The following is a 16720-nucleotide window of genomic DNA, read 5'->3' on the forward strand; positions in this document are numbered from 1 at the left end:
GGAGTAGAAAGTAAAATATCTCCCTCTGAAATGTAGTGGAGTGGACGTATAAAGAAGCATAAAATGGAAATACTCATGTAAAATACCTCACAATTGTTCTTTATTACATTCCTCCCCTGCTGTAAAGTGTACCTTTGCTAAGAACTCCAAAAAAGAAAAAGTGACAAGACCTCCAGCTGTGTGGCCTTTGTTGGTGGATGGGCTCAGTTTGACTGTGTGGGTGGAGGGCTCAGTGGAAAAAAGGTTTACAGACAACAAGAGAAAAGACCCACATGACAAATGAGAGGGAGGGAAGTTCATGAGTGTACAGCAGCAGGTATGAATCTGTTCTCGGCGGTTATTAGGACTCATATAAAACTGTTGACAGCGAATCAAGACTTCCTTTCCTGCAGCAGACGGGCCGTGTGGGTTTCTGCTCAGCAGCCTCCACACTGTTCGCTGTGGTTTTTCATTGTATTAACACAATGACGGTTACAACCATCGACTCTGGTTAAAGTATCGTTCCAGGAACTTCAGTATGAATTCAGCGCTCGCTGTCTCAGTTTTAATCTGTGTTATTAATGTGTGAGAGAAGCAGCTGAAATCCTAAACTCAGAGCTGAGAAACTGACATCATTAAATAAAGGGAGACGTTCAAACTCCTGCAGTCTGCTCAGGTCCCACAGTCTGTACTGAGTTCACAAATACATTACTCAATAAGTTTAAACAAATAGATCAAAATAAAATGGTTGAAACTGTGATTGAGGTGCTGAACATCCTAATAATAATAATGATAAATAATGCATGACTAATATTAAGAACCCAACTTAAATCATATTATTTAAGATATTTTTATTAATTATAAAACACAAACAAACATATGTGATATATATTTACAAAGCAACATAAACATCACATGTATGTAAAAAAAAACAACTCCTGTTCATTTTTAATGAACAGAGCAAAAAAAATGTTCCTTATTCAGAAAAAGAACAAATGCAGATATACATCTGTTGGTGTCACATATTCCACCTTAATTATAATAAATGATTAATTGAATAACAAAACCCACATTCATAATAATACTGATATTGTTCATAATTCCAATTTTCTTTGCATCTTCCTGTACACTTGTTTTTAGCACTATGTGAAAGTTTACTGAGATCTACTCACGACAAGAGTCAAATTACTTGTAGGTATCAGCAAACTTGGCCAATATAGTTGATTCTGTGTCTGATTATTTGTATTATGTGAAGCCAAACGGAAATCAATGAAAACAAGAATGACTATAAATGACAGAATCTGTGATATTTCAGTTTATTGAGGATGTTACTTTGAATGACTTTGACAAACCTGCCACCCTCTGCATAATGTATTAAAAAGAAAATACACAAGAAAGAAAAAATACTATAAGCAGCAAAATCAAGCATCAAGATAACAATATTCTACAGAATTTACATGTTTGTGTGTGTATTTATAGTTTTAGGACAACTGTGTCTTAACCGTAAATTTACAACCAACCACAACATGTCATTACTGATATTTCTGAACACTGATCAAAGTGATAAATGAGATGAATTGATGAGATGTGATGGTGAGAAAAGGCGAGCAGAAAACAGTCAGTCAGCATGTGTGCAGTTGGTGGACGGTCCCTTGTTTCTGAGGATCATCAGCAGAGAGAGTCCACAGCAGTACACCAGACTCTTCACTATCAGCACTGTGTACAGCACACAGAGCAGCTTCACCTGGTACTGAGACAGGACAAGAGCTGCTGGTGGATCTGCTGGTGGATCTGCTGATGGAGCTGGTGTCGGAGATGCTGATGGAACTGCTGGTGGAGTTGCTGTTGAAGCTGATGTTGGAGTTGCAGTTGCAGCTGTTGTTGGTGAAGGAAGAGTAGAAACATCTGAAACAGAAAAAAGTTAAAAACAAATTAGTCAGTGCTCTGCTCCTCTGCTCTCTCTGACAGCATCTCCAGATGAAGCTGAATCACTGCTGAACACAGTCACCAAGCCTTCATTACCATGTTCTGTTTGGGCCCTCACTGTGCCCCCTTCGTGCTTGACGGAGCAGCGGTATTTATATGTGCTCCTCTCTTGCTGATGGAGCAGCAGGATGGAGGCAGTGCGTCTCGGCTCTCTGAGCTCCAACCGCTCTCCCGCAGCAGGGGGCAGATCCTCCAGCCGGCCGTTCTTCTGTCTTTTCCAGGAGAACTGGACCAGAGGAGGAGACATGGCTGAGGCCAGACACAGCAGGGAGCTCTTCCCCTCCAGGTGGGCTCTGGATGCTGCTGGGTACACGCTCACCACAGGCTTCACTACCTGCTCATCTGAAGTTTGACAGCAGCAACAAGCAGCACAGACACACATTCACACAGTCAACAGCAGCTTACAGCACTGCACTGCATTCAGTCTGATCCTGGAAACTACATGATCACTAAACTACTTATCAATACACCACAAACATCATCTACACTGATACATATTTTCATATATATCTTCATCTAGATAGAAGTTCAAGAAAAAATGGAAAGATGACAATAAAAAGTTCTGTTCATTATTATTTAAATTTTTACATATAATTCATGAAAAACAATGTCATATAAAATATAATAAAATTACATTTATCACTAAACTTTATGCCATGCTTCATCATACATGAGATTGAAAAACTATACATATGCACAGCAATACATATGTACAGTATATTGATACATAAGTGTATCAATCAGTTTTCTTTAAAGTGCAGAATCACCATGCAGCATGTTCCCAACACATTTACAATTAAAGAGAATACAATAAAAAACAAAACAAATAGTAAGAGAATGAAATAATAATGAAATAAAATAAAACAAACACATTAAAAACACACACACACATATATATAAAGTGGTATCACCACATACATGTCTGCAGATAAATAACCAGAAATAACACAACAAAGATGACAAAGATAATCCAGTAATACATAGTTTGTCCACCAGACAGCACTAACAAGTTTTCAGCTGTAAAATATCCTGCTTATTTCACACTTTGGTCACAGTTCTTTTATAATAATAATTAAAAAAACAAATATAGATGTTGGTATGGCTGTCCAATTTTTTAACATTAGTCAAGCTGCATTTTATATCATATTAAATATATCTAATAAAAAACAACATATTTACCTCCATATATACCATAACACCATATACCATAATATATCCATAATAAAATACAATATATAAGTCCTAATTTGCTGACATTAAATCTGTGTTCATACTTTGTACTTTCTGACCATGTTGATGAAATTAGTGATTGTAGTTTCCACTGAAATGTAGTAAATGAAATGATGGACTGAGACTGAGAGCTTAATGAAATCAACTCTGAATCTGTATGAGACTGAAGAATCCTGCTCATCAATCAAATTTACTTAAATTATCTCAAGATTGTGTATAAAAAGTCAACAGATGAGCAGAGCAGGAAAATCTTCCACAATCATTCATCTAGAATTTAATTTCTTTCAGGAGAGAGAGAAGAAGTTTCATTGAACAGCAGCTGATGAGAATACAGAATGAAATTAGAATATCAGTGCTGAGTTTCTCCGAGTATTTGGAAGAGTTTAAAGATTTTAGTTTCCAAGAAACATATGAAGACAAACTCCTTTCTGATGCTTATTTAATGATAGAATGGTTGCACAATGAATTCTCTAATTATTATGGAAATCAATGTGTAAATCCTCAAGCAACAGAAAATAAACTTCAAAACTTGTGCAATAAAACAACTGAAGGAAAATGAACGTTTAGTCTTACCTGTTACAAACAGTTTAGTTCCAGAGCCAAAGATCATGACATTCACAGTGAAACACACTGTGACAAAAACCTGTCTGTTGTTGAATGTGTCAGCTGAGGCGAATAAATCCAAATTATTAACCAGTATCATATTCCATCTCCATGATGTGTTTCTCTAATGTTCATATCAACATGACTGTCTCTTCTTTTGTTGTATTTTTCTTTATTTCAGCCTACTGACATAGAGAGAGGCGGGATCCTGCTATATTTCTAATCAGTCCAATACATGAAACATGTTGTCTGTCAGTTTAATAAAATATGATTTTACATTGGGATCAGTAGCTGTGAAAAAATAGAAAAATAAAATAAATATGGGATGTGAAATTCAGCCGCTCTGTAGCCTGCAATAGTCAAAAGTGTCCTCCATAAGAATCAAAATACTCTTCCTGACTTGTACTTTATCCTCAGACTGTCATTTGAAGTTAGAATCCTTTAGATTTTGGTCCGTGTTGATAACTTGTGTTTACTGTTGGTAACAGCCAGTGTGTTATAATAATACATCTACTGGAGCTTTGACAGAAAAGCCTTATCAACCACTGGGGTCAGGAAACAAATCTTGTCACTCTATCAGAAATGAATAAATGAATTAATAAATGGATGAATGAATGAATGAATGAATGAATGAATGAATGAATGAATGAATGAATGAGTGAACTTCATTTATGTAGCACCTTTCATACACAGATCCAGAGAAAATCATAAAAGATCATAAAACTACAACAGTATATTAAGCAGGGTTAAAAAAGAGCTCAGGGAGGGAGGGTAATATTCTGAGAAAAAACTGAGTCTTAAATTTGGGAGAAAAACCTCAGAAATTCTTGGAGATTAAAGTTACAAATTTGCAAGAAAAAACTTGGAAAAATAGTCTTTTATGATCTGTCGTATTTCTGTAAAAAACATGTACTGTACTGTATACGGATGAGAAAAACAGGGTGATGTTTTCATAGTGAACATGTATAACAGTGTTGAGTTAGCCAGGGGGTGACACAGGCTAAATACATGTTACAGTGCTCTCACATGTGCTATGAGGCAGAATATATAAAGCTAATATCTGTAACATTAAGGCATGTCAGGTTAACTATGGATTTCTCTTAGCTAACAGACCACTAGCTAACATAAGAATGTTAGCACACTTCAGAGCAGCCAGAAATCGATGTGAATAGTTTAACTACAAAAACTAGCTTGGTATAATGTCTGGTTAGTTAGTTAGTTATTAGTTAGTTAGTTATTTTCTTTACAAAAGGGAAAGCTGCTACCCCAAATAGAGTAACATAATGATGTCTGCAGCAGTATCAATATTACTGTGATTTTCTACAGTAACAAATGGTTACTGTGATTTCTTACAGCAACATAATGGTTACAGTGATGTTCTACTGTAACATATGGTTACTGTGATTTTCTATAGTAACATAATGGTCACTGTGATTTTCTACAGCAACATAAGGTTACTGTGATTTTCTACAGTACTAAAATAGTTACTGTGACTTTCTACAGTACACACACACACACACACACACACATACGCACACACTTACACTTGTATATAGGTACACTTAGCTAGATTAATATTGTGTGTTTTCCTTTTACCCTTTGTTCAATAAATGCTATTGGATATACCTGTTATCTGTTGTTGCACAAGAATGAGTTTTGCCAACCTCTGCTCTGTAAAGAACTTCAAAATCCTTCAACCTTGATTAGCTATTGATGTGGTAATGTTGTTTATACTTATTAAGTTAATTATTACTCAAAGTTCCAAATTGAAAGATTAGTACACTTCCAGACTGAATTGGCTATCTTTTTCCCTGACTCCAGGGTGGTGCCCCGTCATTATTAATTCTTATTAATCATTTTATTGATTTTAGTAATTAATAATTATCTTGATAATCATTAATTATTGCTGATAGCCAAAGTTGTAGCCAAGGCCCAACAGTGATTTTCTATCGTAACATATGGTTACTGTGATTTTCTACAGTACCAAAATAGTTACTGTGATTTTCTACTGTAACATAATGGTTACTTTGATTTTCTACAATACTAAAATAGTTACTGTAATTTTCTATAGTAACATATGTGTTGGGCCTCAAACCATGAAGTCACACAGAGAGGGCCTACATGTAACCTGTGGGGCCTGACCACGAGGTGCTTTTTCCTTTGTTTCCCCTGAGACAAAGGAATAGCGCCAAAATGCTGCTTACAGACAATGGGAGTCCACTGCAAACTCCATTTCCAAGGATGCTTTGCAATTTTCACACCTCAGCAGGGAACAGTCAACATACAGTCTCATTGGTGGAGACGCTCCTGCACAGCGGGCGCAGCCATGACATCACCGCCCCTTTGAAAACTGAACATGCCCTGAAGCACACGCCTTTCCCATGTCACTGAGCTAGGGGTAACTGCTGCTGCTGTTCACCCGAACACATTCCGGATCCGAGAGAGACCGCTGCTGCAACCAGCGTCCTCAAATTCCCTCGAGAAGGAAGAAACTTCTTCACCGAGTCGACTCTGCTGTTCTCTCCACCACGCCGCTGAGAGCCACCTGCCGTGCTTTTCGTCGACCATGCGAGAACGGCCACCGTCTGCATCCGAGCCCAGGACAAAGCCGGACATAAAGACGGACTACACACACACCCTGCTCACTCTCTGAAGCGACCAAGTTAGAGGCATTAGTCTGGGCAGAGGCAGTGTTAATTGTGTGTTCTTATCAGCATCAGTTGCTGTTGTTTAGCATTTAGCTTTTAGCTTTATTGCTATTGTTTGTTGTGTTGTTGACGGACCGCCAAGTCCATTTTTCTCTGTTTACTCTCAGGACTATTTTAAGTTTGCTGCCTGTTTAGTTGTGTTCACCACGCTAGACTGTTTTGTGTTTGTCCCGCTCGGGACTACCGCTGTGTTTGTGCCATCGTGAGTCAGGAAGTAAGTTGCTTTGTCGATCAGAAACCAGACAACATGCGTCACAGATTGCCGTCCATACACACGCTGTCTGTGGACAAAGGAACCGCTTCTCTTCCTCTCACGATCGTTTTCTCTCCTTCTTCCCTCTCTCTTCTGACTAACACCTACACGCGCACACACACACACACATACACGCACCAGCATCTTTTGCACATCTGATGGTCAGATAACATCGGACAAAACTTTGCTTTGTCTTTCCTTATCCGCCATCAGACACGTGTGTTTTTCACAGAAGTGGGTGAGTGAAAGACGCCGACCACTAGACGGCGCCATCTTGCTTCTGTCTAACCAAGACACCACCATATTTATGCCATCCGGTTCTCGCACGACGTGACTTCCTTTCATAGTCACGTCCGCGTCGCAGACTGACGACATCATCACGTCAGGCCCCGTCGCATTCTTGTGGCACACGCGCACACACACGCGACACACACACACGCATTCCCCTGCATGTATCCAACCCTGTACATAGCTGTTTGTGTTTTGTTTGGTAGGATTAGATTTAAGAATAGTTGTTTAATGAATGAAGCATTTGTTAACTTTGTTAATTTTGCTAAGTTTAATAAACACTATTATATCTTTAAAGAAGTTCTTCTGTCATTATTGTGTGTAACATTGTGAAAAGTGGCTGATTGAAGGAGTCAGAGCTCGAATTCACCCTTCTTTGTTCACCCTGGAATGTTGATATCGCTCAGATATTAACATTCTAGGTGAACTCCTTTTATGAGACTACCTTGTTTGGTTAATGGTCCCGGTTTCCGGGTGGTGCCCCGTATTTGTTAATTCATATTAATAATTCTATTAATTGTCATAATTAATGAATTATCCTTGATAATTATTGCAAATAATCAACTGTGTTCCTCATAGATCCAACAGTTGGTGCCCGAATTATTGATTAAGGTTAACAATATCTTATTTTCATAATTCATAATTATCTATGATAATTATGAATTATTGCTAATAACCAAACGCACTACTGCCCGTCCCAAGATATGGTTACTGTGATTTTAAACAGTAACATATGGCTACTGTGATTTTCCACAGTAATATATAGCTACTGAGATTTTCTACAGTACTTAAATTGTTATTATGGTTTTCCTACAGTAACATATGGTTACTGTAATTTTCTACAGTAACATACAGTTAGTGTGATTTCTTACAGTAACATAATGGTTACGGTAAAATATGGCTACTGAGATTTTCTACAGCACTAAAATAGTTACCGTGACTTTCTACAATAACATATCGCTACTGAGATTTTCTACAGTACGAAATAGTTACCGTGACTTTCAACAGTAACATAATAGTTACTGTGATTTTTTTACAGCAACATATCGTTACTGTGATTTTCTACAGTACTTAAATAGTTACTGTGATTTTCTACAGTAGTGTGTTCACTACTGTGATTTCTACAGTATCATTATGATTACTGTCTTTGTAGGCCTAATACACAGTACTATAATGTAAAAATATTTACAGCAATTAACTATGCAGAAATACAGCAAATTACTGTGGATTTCACAGCCATTACTTACAGTGTACCTAAAATATCTGCAATAAACCAACATCGTTACTTTTTCTTAACTTAGATCATCCAGATACAGTGTAATTAGTATTTCAGCTTTGCTAGATATTTGATAAATTCAGTAGATATATCTTTTTATGGCCAGATTTTATAACCCGACTTTGCAACCTGGAAGAACCACAACTGTGGTGCTGATTTGTATCAAGCTGCATGGGGCAGCTCTGAGGAATTGTAGTTTTTGAAAAAATATTAGTATTTTTCCTTGAACTGGAAGGTGTAAATACTGAATTGAGAGTACATTGAGGAATTTAAGAGGATGATAAACACATTTGTGTAATCAGATATTAAATATCTAATTGTTAAATAGTTGAAACTTAATTTTAACCATGTTTTACCCATATTTGACAGCACCCCCAATTGTTGACTATACTCACATGGTAGCTGAGGTCAAAAGCTCTCTATAACAATTGGTTTCATGTCTACAGCCCATTTTGTTCCTGAATTATAAGCCTTCAAACATTCATTGAGGTCACTGTTCAAAGGTCAGTATTTCACAGCTGGAGCCATGTAGAATCTTCATAGTGACATATGTTACTCTCCAGTTGGAGACCTTTCCCAAGATGTATTTGGTTTACCTCTTACGACAAAGTTTTGATTTTCTCATTTCATTGACTCAAACCATCCCAGGTCTAGTTTCAGAGAGCACTTTGAAGGCCCAAGATATACAATTTAAGCTTTTTGCTTGTTTCTTTCTTTCTTTTTTTAGTGGAAATAGTGACCAAAATGAGTCACTTTCAGAGATTACAATACTGCTGACAGTCTACAGCATTACTACAGGCTTGGAGGAAGGCCTGAAGTGTTTGGGTTAGAGTTAGGGCTGAAAAGACCAACCTGTTCACATTCATGCATAGGCTACTAGTTACTGGACCCTCACATCAAGAGATTCACGAGCAGCAGTAGGCGCTCTGGTCACTGTCTGCTCACTGCCAGCCCCCTAGCAGTCACCGGCAGGGAGCAGGTCATTGAACACTGTAGACATCATGTTGGCTGTGGCCATATCAAGTTTGAATTTTGTAGTTCAAATCTATTTCGCAGGCTGGTCGTGAACTTGACAGGGATGATAAGATATACATTTTTTTATGTTTCCACTGTGTATTATTTAGTAAGACAAATGTGCCTAATCTATATTTATGTTAATTAAAAAATAAAAATGTCACATCGTTGGCCGAGTAGCCTATGGAATAAAGCATTATTGGCTAGTTATGTTTGTGTCACGGCAAACAAACAATGATGAATCGTACAGCTCCGGGAAACAAGAGACCGCAATGATCAATTTCTCCTCCACTGTCAATATAGAATGGAACAGATGTTTGCTAGGAACTTTAGTACAGTGGTTGCTGTGGGAAGAAAATCAAATCATGGAGTTATTATTATAATAAAGGTTCAGGAACAAGACCACGCCCCTCTCTCTCACTAAGTTCAATCACCTGCGCCTCACTAATTCAATCATCCGTGCATACCTATATAGGCTTGTCTAACACCTTTCTCTCCCATTCGTCTCAGTTCTCACGACCCTCCCTGCCCAAACTCCTTTTTCCTCCTCTCTCCCCTCTCAATGGGCATCACAGTGGCTCAGTGTTTAACACTTATGCCTCACAGCAAGAAGGTCCTGGCTTCAAACACTGGCTGTCCCAGGTCCTTTCTGTGTGGAGTTTGCATGTCCTTTCGGTGTTTGCATGGGTTTCCGCCAGGTACTCCGGTTTCCTCCCACCATCAAAGACATGCTTGTTAGGGTTAATACTTCCGCATAAGTAATTCTTCTTGTCCTATTCTAGGAACCACAGGGGGATGAAGAAGCAGAAAGCTCACGAGACATGTCCCTGTAATGGGAAATTGCTGATCACTCAATAAACACACAAAGAGAGCATTGTCAGGTTATGAAATAATGTAATCAAATAATACAATCAGAAGTATAATGCATCATAGTTCTGGAGACAAAGATACATACCACCTAGCTATCTTTTCTTTGTCTGAAAGGTCGGCACTTAACCAGTCCCTTAAATACTGCTTGTACAGAATTTAAGACATCTGTTTACTAACCTTACAGGTCAGCAACCAACCCTCAGATAGAAACATAAGTCAAAAGTTCAGCTAACCTAGGAACAGTCTTTCTTCACGACCATATATGACAGTACATAAGCATGCACCAAGTAACATCACAAAATAACATTACTACCATATTAAATTAAGGACAAACCACACTATCCTCTAAAGCTTTTACACATAAACATCTACATAACTACAGTTTATCTTATCACTGGCTCAGGTAAAGGTATAACAGAATAAACTTAACTGCTAGACACACAACTGCCTCATCTTACACAGCAAAGAACTAAGTTTAGAATAGACATAGCACAGAAGAATTTAGAACATGTGCGAAACACAAACTAACACTAAACTGAACTTAAACACTGTCTGAAACATATATGATATATTGAAGAAATACATCAAATGATAACCTGTTATTCAGTTTTTCTTTTACATCCCCTGAGTCTCGACCCCCGGGTTCCTAGACGCTCCAGCCTCATTGTGATTCCATTCGGTCCTCAGTCATCCCCACACAATCGACCTCCTTCATCCCTCTCCTCGACTGCATCATCCCACCGTACACGACCCAGACCAACCTTCGGCTCCCATTCAAAAAAACACAAATGAACTAAAATGATTTCTCATTAATTATATCTGTAAAATACTTAAAATAAAACAGAGTTAGGTAAAAACTAACACGACCTGCTTTTTATTGTTGAATGAAAAGCAGGTTGTGGCCAAACCCTCTAATATTTTTTGGTGAACTCAATGGTCCTCCATTGATCGCAGGGTTGGTGGTTCAGTCCTGTTCATATTCATGTCAAAGTGTCTTTGAGCAACATACTGAAATGAAATTGTTCCCAATGGTCCATCTAGAGGAACTTTTGTCCTGATGGAGGTGCTAATGGAAAGGTCAGGAGGTCACCATAAATGTTAGAATTCACACTCAGGGGATCATGAACAAGAACATTTTATAGAAATCTGATCTGGCCAACAGTCATTTTGCTCTGTATCAGTGATTTGATTTGATGGACAGACTAAACCAAAGGTCCCACTGCTCACAGCAGGAAACCTGACCAGAACCAGTTAGGGACATAAATCACAGATTTGGCCTCTAACATTTAGGGGTTGTTCGGCCAAAATAGTTGTGTATGTGCACTTACTCTCTATCTCACTTTTCTCTTTCATATTCATACATGTGTGCACACATAAAGAGCCTGACTGCAAAATGTTGACTTTATTGAATATGTGTTATGTAATATGTACCTTGACTTTCTGACTTGCCTTTCAAACCCTGGACTTACGGCAAGATATTTCACTGTGACATCAGAGCTCACCTGAGAACCTGCAGCTCACCTGTCTGTGTGTCTCTGTGCTGTGGATTTTCATAATGAAATGATGACTGTCACAAACAGATCAGTTGAACAAGCTTTGGCTACTTTACCTTATGAAAAATGTTCATGTCTTATTGACACATATGCAATAATAACTGCTCTTGATTTTTACTGACACTTTGGTTCTTCTTTAAAAACAATGATCAGATGATCTTAGTTTTGTCCAGTGAAGACATTTTCATATTCTGTTATGTTTAAAACATTTAAACTATAAATACTAACCGCTTCAGATTCACCACCGTTCATTCATCACTGACTCTGCTGCTGCTGCTGCCGAGCTGCAGCTTGTCAACAATGTGTAAAACAGCTTGAAGTTGGGTTGCCAGATCATCAGGTCAGGGATATTCCATATCACGTTTCCTCACTCTTTATCATAATAACCCACTTTTTGCAGAAAACAGACAAACCTGGAAACTCTGCAGAGATCTCAACATTAACATTATGTCAACTTAAAATAAAAAGATGTTTGACATCGGTGAAAATGTTGGTAGGGACAATTCAGCAGCACCTTGACATTGGTAGCCACATGTCCCTTCTGTAATCACTCAAATCTACACCAATAATTTACGTAAGTGATATTATATCATGAAATCTGCTGACAGATGTGTAGGGAAGAGCAGAAGTTTTTTATTGTGAAGGAGCAACAGGAAGTTTTGGCATTTAGAGCAGATTAGCATTGTGAGGGAGGAATGAACATTATTGCAGCAGAAGGTCAAAGAAGCATCCATGTGTTCTGTATTCATCCTTTGTTCTCACTGTGTGGAACAACAGACAACCTGCTGAAATACATAATAAACATATAAATAAATATAATATTAAAAAAACACTGACAGCAGCAAAACAAGAAAATTGTCCTCAGCTCAGTTTGTTTGTGACTCTGGCTGAGATGGAGGTGAAATATGTGAACCTGGGCTGTGGTTTACTGCTCTCTTCCTGTCACAAACACTGTTTGACATCTGTTCATCTGGAGGTTTTTGTTCAGGCTGCAGGGATCATTTCTCACTGTGGGTATCATCCCAACACGAGCAGTAGTAGGTGGCTGAATGTGAGAGTTGAACTTTCTGGATCTTCAACTCACAGCCGTTGTTTGTTCTTACAACTGAGAAATCATCTTTCTGAGGATGATTGTAACCTTTATCTACGTTACCATTTGTCATGTGAATATAAAGAATCCTTGTGAATGTTTCTGTGTCTTTCTTCTGGTACCAGAATACATATGGGTAACTACTGCTACACTGGTCAGTTCCTCTACAGCTGAAGGAGACGTTTTCACCAACTCTCCTGGTCAATGTTAAATCATCCTGAATCAGGTCTGCTGCCATGGCAACCAGTGCTGTAGAGAAACAGACACATAGATGAAGGTGAGTGTGACAGTGTTTGTTAAAGGTTGAGTTTGTTGGCTCCTGATTGGCTGGAAACACTCACCTGAACACAGACAGCACAGAGCAGCAGCTGGGAGGAAAAGCATTTTGTGCAGTGGTGTTTCCTCTGGTGAACCTGGGGAGAAGTGGCGCTCTGATGCAGCTGAGGCCAAACAAGGACGAGCTGTGAGATCAGACGAGGGCGTCGTGGTTTCTAACAGCTCCTCAAACCTCCCATCAGCCCCTGCGGCGGACAGATAAGGCTGCTGCTGCGGCTGCTGCTGCTGCTGTGTGGTTTTACATTTCAGTTTAATAAATAAATTGAATTTCCTGCATCATCTGATGGTATCATGCATTCATTGACGTTCTCTTTTAACACTGAGTTTAGACACATTTCCTCAAATATCATCCTGACAGATTTGGTATTTTTGGAAGCTTTGTGATCTCTACTAGAATTAAAAATAAAGTTCTGAGGGTTTCGTTTGTGAAGACGAAGCCACCGGAGGGTTCAGAAGAGTTTAAAGTCAGGTGTCGTCTACATGTCTCTTTGGTGGAACTGATAACAACCCATCTGCAACATGAGGAGACACAACTACACACTGCTTTACTGATTTATTGTATTTTTTAAGTTACTATATCTTTTTTTTTAATCTAAATTTAAAATATTAATCTCAAAAGTAAGTACAGCAACAAAAACACAATATTTTCCTCTGAAGTGTTGTGTAGTAGAGGTTTAAAGTAGTTTAAAATGGAAAAACTCAAGTAAATACTGTAAAACTGTACTTGAGTACATTAACTGAGTAAATGTACTTATTTACTTTTCACCTCTGTAGGAAAAAACAGCTGGATGTAATTTTATCATTTTTCATCCTTTTTTTGTTATTTTAGTGTCATTTATTTTTCCACATGTTGCGCCCTGCAGTTAAACAGCCCGATTATTTGACATATACATTCTATATACAATATGAATATATTAAAAAAAGTATATAAGATATTTAGACTAAATATTACTTAAATATGATCCAAATATGTTTTTCCACTGTAAATATTTTGCGCAACATACATCATTTTAGTCTGATCTGAATATTTGTGTTACAGTTACAATCATTTAGAGGCTATTTGTAGTCTAATGAATGAATCTTTTTTACCACCATTCTGTATAATCCAATATCTTTAATAAAATTTCATAATATTATCTGCTACTGAATATCAGTTTATAAAACAAATGTCAATTTCACGTGTTTTTAACTAAAAAAGGTTTTAAAAAATGTCTGTTCTCAGATTCATTAAGATCTTTATTTTTTAAAGTTGCTTTTATTTCTGATATTCTAATATTAATTTGTACTAGTGCAGTGCTTGTTCAAAATATGTCTGTTATGAATGGGTTGATTACTTGGCCTCTGGTGTTGCTGCTTGCAGATTTCTCGAGAACCGCTCATCCAAACAACTTCACACTCGACGCTGCACTTCATTGTGTCCTCAGCAAAACACCAGACAAGTGTGAAGTCGATCAGATGAACTGTTGTAGAGAAAATCGAAGGACACACATACATACAGACAGACAGAGACTCCTTCCATTTTAGTTAAATATATTCAAATATAATTCTAATATTAGAAAATCTATAATAAAAGAAAATTCAACCAATTTGCAAATACCTAGACAGATTATCAAAATTATCACATTTAAAAATGACAATTGTATGATAAGTTACAACAACAAGATAATCAACTAAATAAAAAATGAAAGGTGTAAAATATTTAACCATAGTTCTTATTTAATTATATGTTTTTTTATTGTTCATTGAGAAGTTACTATTGATTGGGAATAAACTAGAGCATTATAACACTGCAATAAAATTATATAATTAGTAACTGTTCAGGTGTTATTTGCAAATATACTGTATTTTTTGGGGCATAACACAGTAAAATCAGTTCAGAGACACAAATTTTGAAGGAAAATCAACAAAAACAAAGAACTTCATAAAACACAGACACTGTGATGTTACAGTTTATTAAGAATATCAAAGTTATGAATTAAAAAGACAAATCTAACTTTGCAGAATGTATTAAACACAAAATAATAAATGTAATAAAGGTTTGAAAAACACTAAAAACTAAATTATATTTTCTATGTTTATTTTTATTTTTTGTATAATACAAGTCAACATTAAAAGTAGGAAACAAAACAAACTTGAGCTAAAAAGGTAACTGTTAAGGTTTAATTTGTAAATATATATGTGTATATATGTATTTATATATTTAGCACAACTGTATCTAACTTGTGCATAAAGAGAGAAAAAGTAAAACCAACCACAACACGTCATAAGTGACATTTGTGAACACTGATCAAACTGATAAATGAGATGAATTGATGAGATGTGATGGTGAGAAAAGGCGAGCAGAAAACAGTCAGTCAGCATGTGTGCAGTTGGTGGACGGTCCCTTGTTTCTGAGGATCATCAGCAGAGAGAGTCCACAGCAGTACACCAGACTCTTCACTATCAGCACTGTGTACAGCACACAGAGCAGCTTCACCTGGTACTGAGACTGGAAGGACACTGACACACACACACACACACACACACACACACACACACACACACACACACACACACACAGGTCAGTCTTCTCTCCACACTGTTTCAGTCTGTTCAACTGTGGACATTTCATCACAATATCATCACATTTTCTTCAGTAGAACTTGGACTTTTCCAGACGGGACGACCAGCTTTACATGAAGACAGGGGTCGACTACAGTTTGACTGACAGCTCAAAGGCCCTTATTAAATACAACAAGTCAGGGCCGGACCCAGCTTTTTAGGGGCCCGAAACTGGATTTGATTTCCTGTTTTCAACTATAAAATAACTTTTGAATCCACAACTAACTACAATTTATAACAATTAAAATCACTGAAGGATAAAAAGCAAAGTCCAAATACTGTTTAAAAACACACAGGTTACTATAGATTTGAAGTGTTTACCACTTGGGGGCAGAAGAACTCCACAACAAGCTAACAAACTCCTCTCTGACATATTATGGTCTGTCTGCTGTTTGCTGCTGGGCAGGTAGTGTACAGTGGGTTTATCAGGAAACAGCTGCTGCTGCTGGAAACACTGAGACTGAAGCAGACAGGAAATGTGCTGCAAAACCACAACTAGGAGCTAAAAGAGGCTAAAAAGCTCATTTAGTCATTAGATTCATTCTTAATATAAAACTATTTATTAGTGGAGCTTTAAGATATACTCCCTAAACTTGTTCTATCATCCTCGAGGCCTAAAACTGAGTATAGCGCCCCCAAAAGGTGTTATTTGTCAGACTGTGAAGTGAAAGCTCTCTCAGTGGGACTTGTTGTGCTGTGGGACACTCTAACAGAATCAGGGAGTGTATGTTTAAATCCTTCAATGATGAGCAGAAAGTGAACAGACTGATATGCAGCCCTAACTGCAGCAGGACATTGGAGCTGTCAGAGCATGCAGAGAGGCAGCAGGTGATCTTACAGTCAGCTTGCTGCAGAGCTGGCAGGTCTGCTGGCTCTCTCTCTGGAGGACAGGAGGCTGCTGGAGCTGGAAGCTCTGAAACACAAAAGGAGTCA

The 16720-nt window shown here is 37.7% G+C and overlaps 1 protein-coding gene across 1 annotated transcript; it reads right to left on the bottom strand.

Annotated features, from left to right (window-relative positions):
* Positions 1 to 1535: 1535 nt before the first annotated feature.
* Positions 1536 to 13234, bottom strand: LOC137194751 (immunoglobulin lambda-1 light chain-like). The gene is made up of 5 exons (XM_067606879.1): positions 13192 to 13234; positions 12770 to 13099; positions 3769 to 3825; positions 2002 to 2307; positions 1536 to 1884 (listed from the first exon to the last, which is right to left on the bottom strand). The coding sequence occupies exons 1-5, from the start codon at positions 13232 to 13234 to the stop codon at positions 1598 to 1600; spliced, it is 1023 nt and encodes a 340-aa protein (XP_067462980.1). The 3' UTR covers positions 1536 to 1597.
* Between the last annotated feature and the right edge of the window lie 3486 nt (positions 13235 to 16720).

This window comes from Thunnus thynnus, chromosome 12, assembly GCF_963924715.1.
Source record: "Thunnus thynnus chromosome 12, fThuThy2.1, whole genome shotgun sequence".
In the NCBI taxonomy this organism is placed as follows: domain Eukaryota; kingdom Metazoa; phylum Chordata; class Actinopteri; order Scombriformes; family Scombridae; genus Thunnus; species Thunnus thynnus.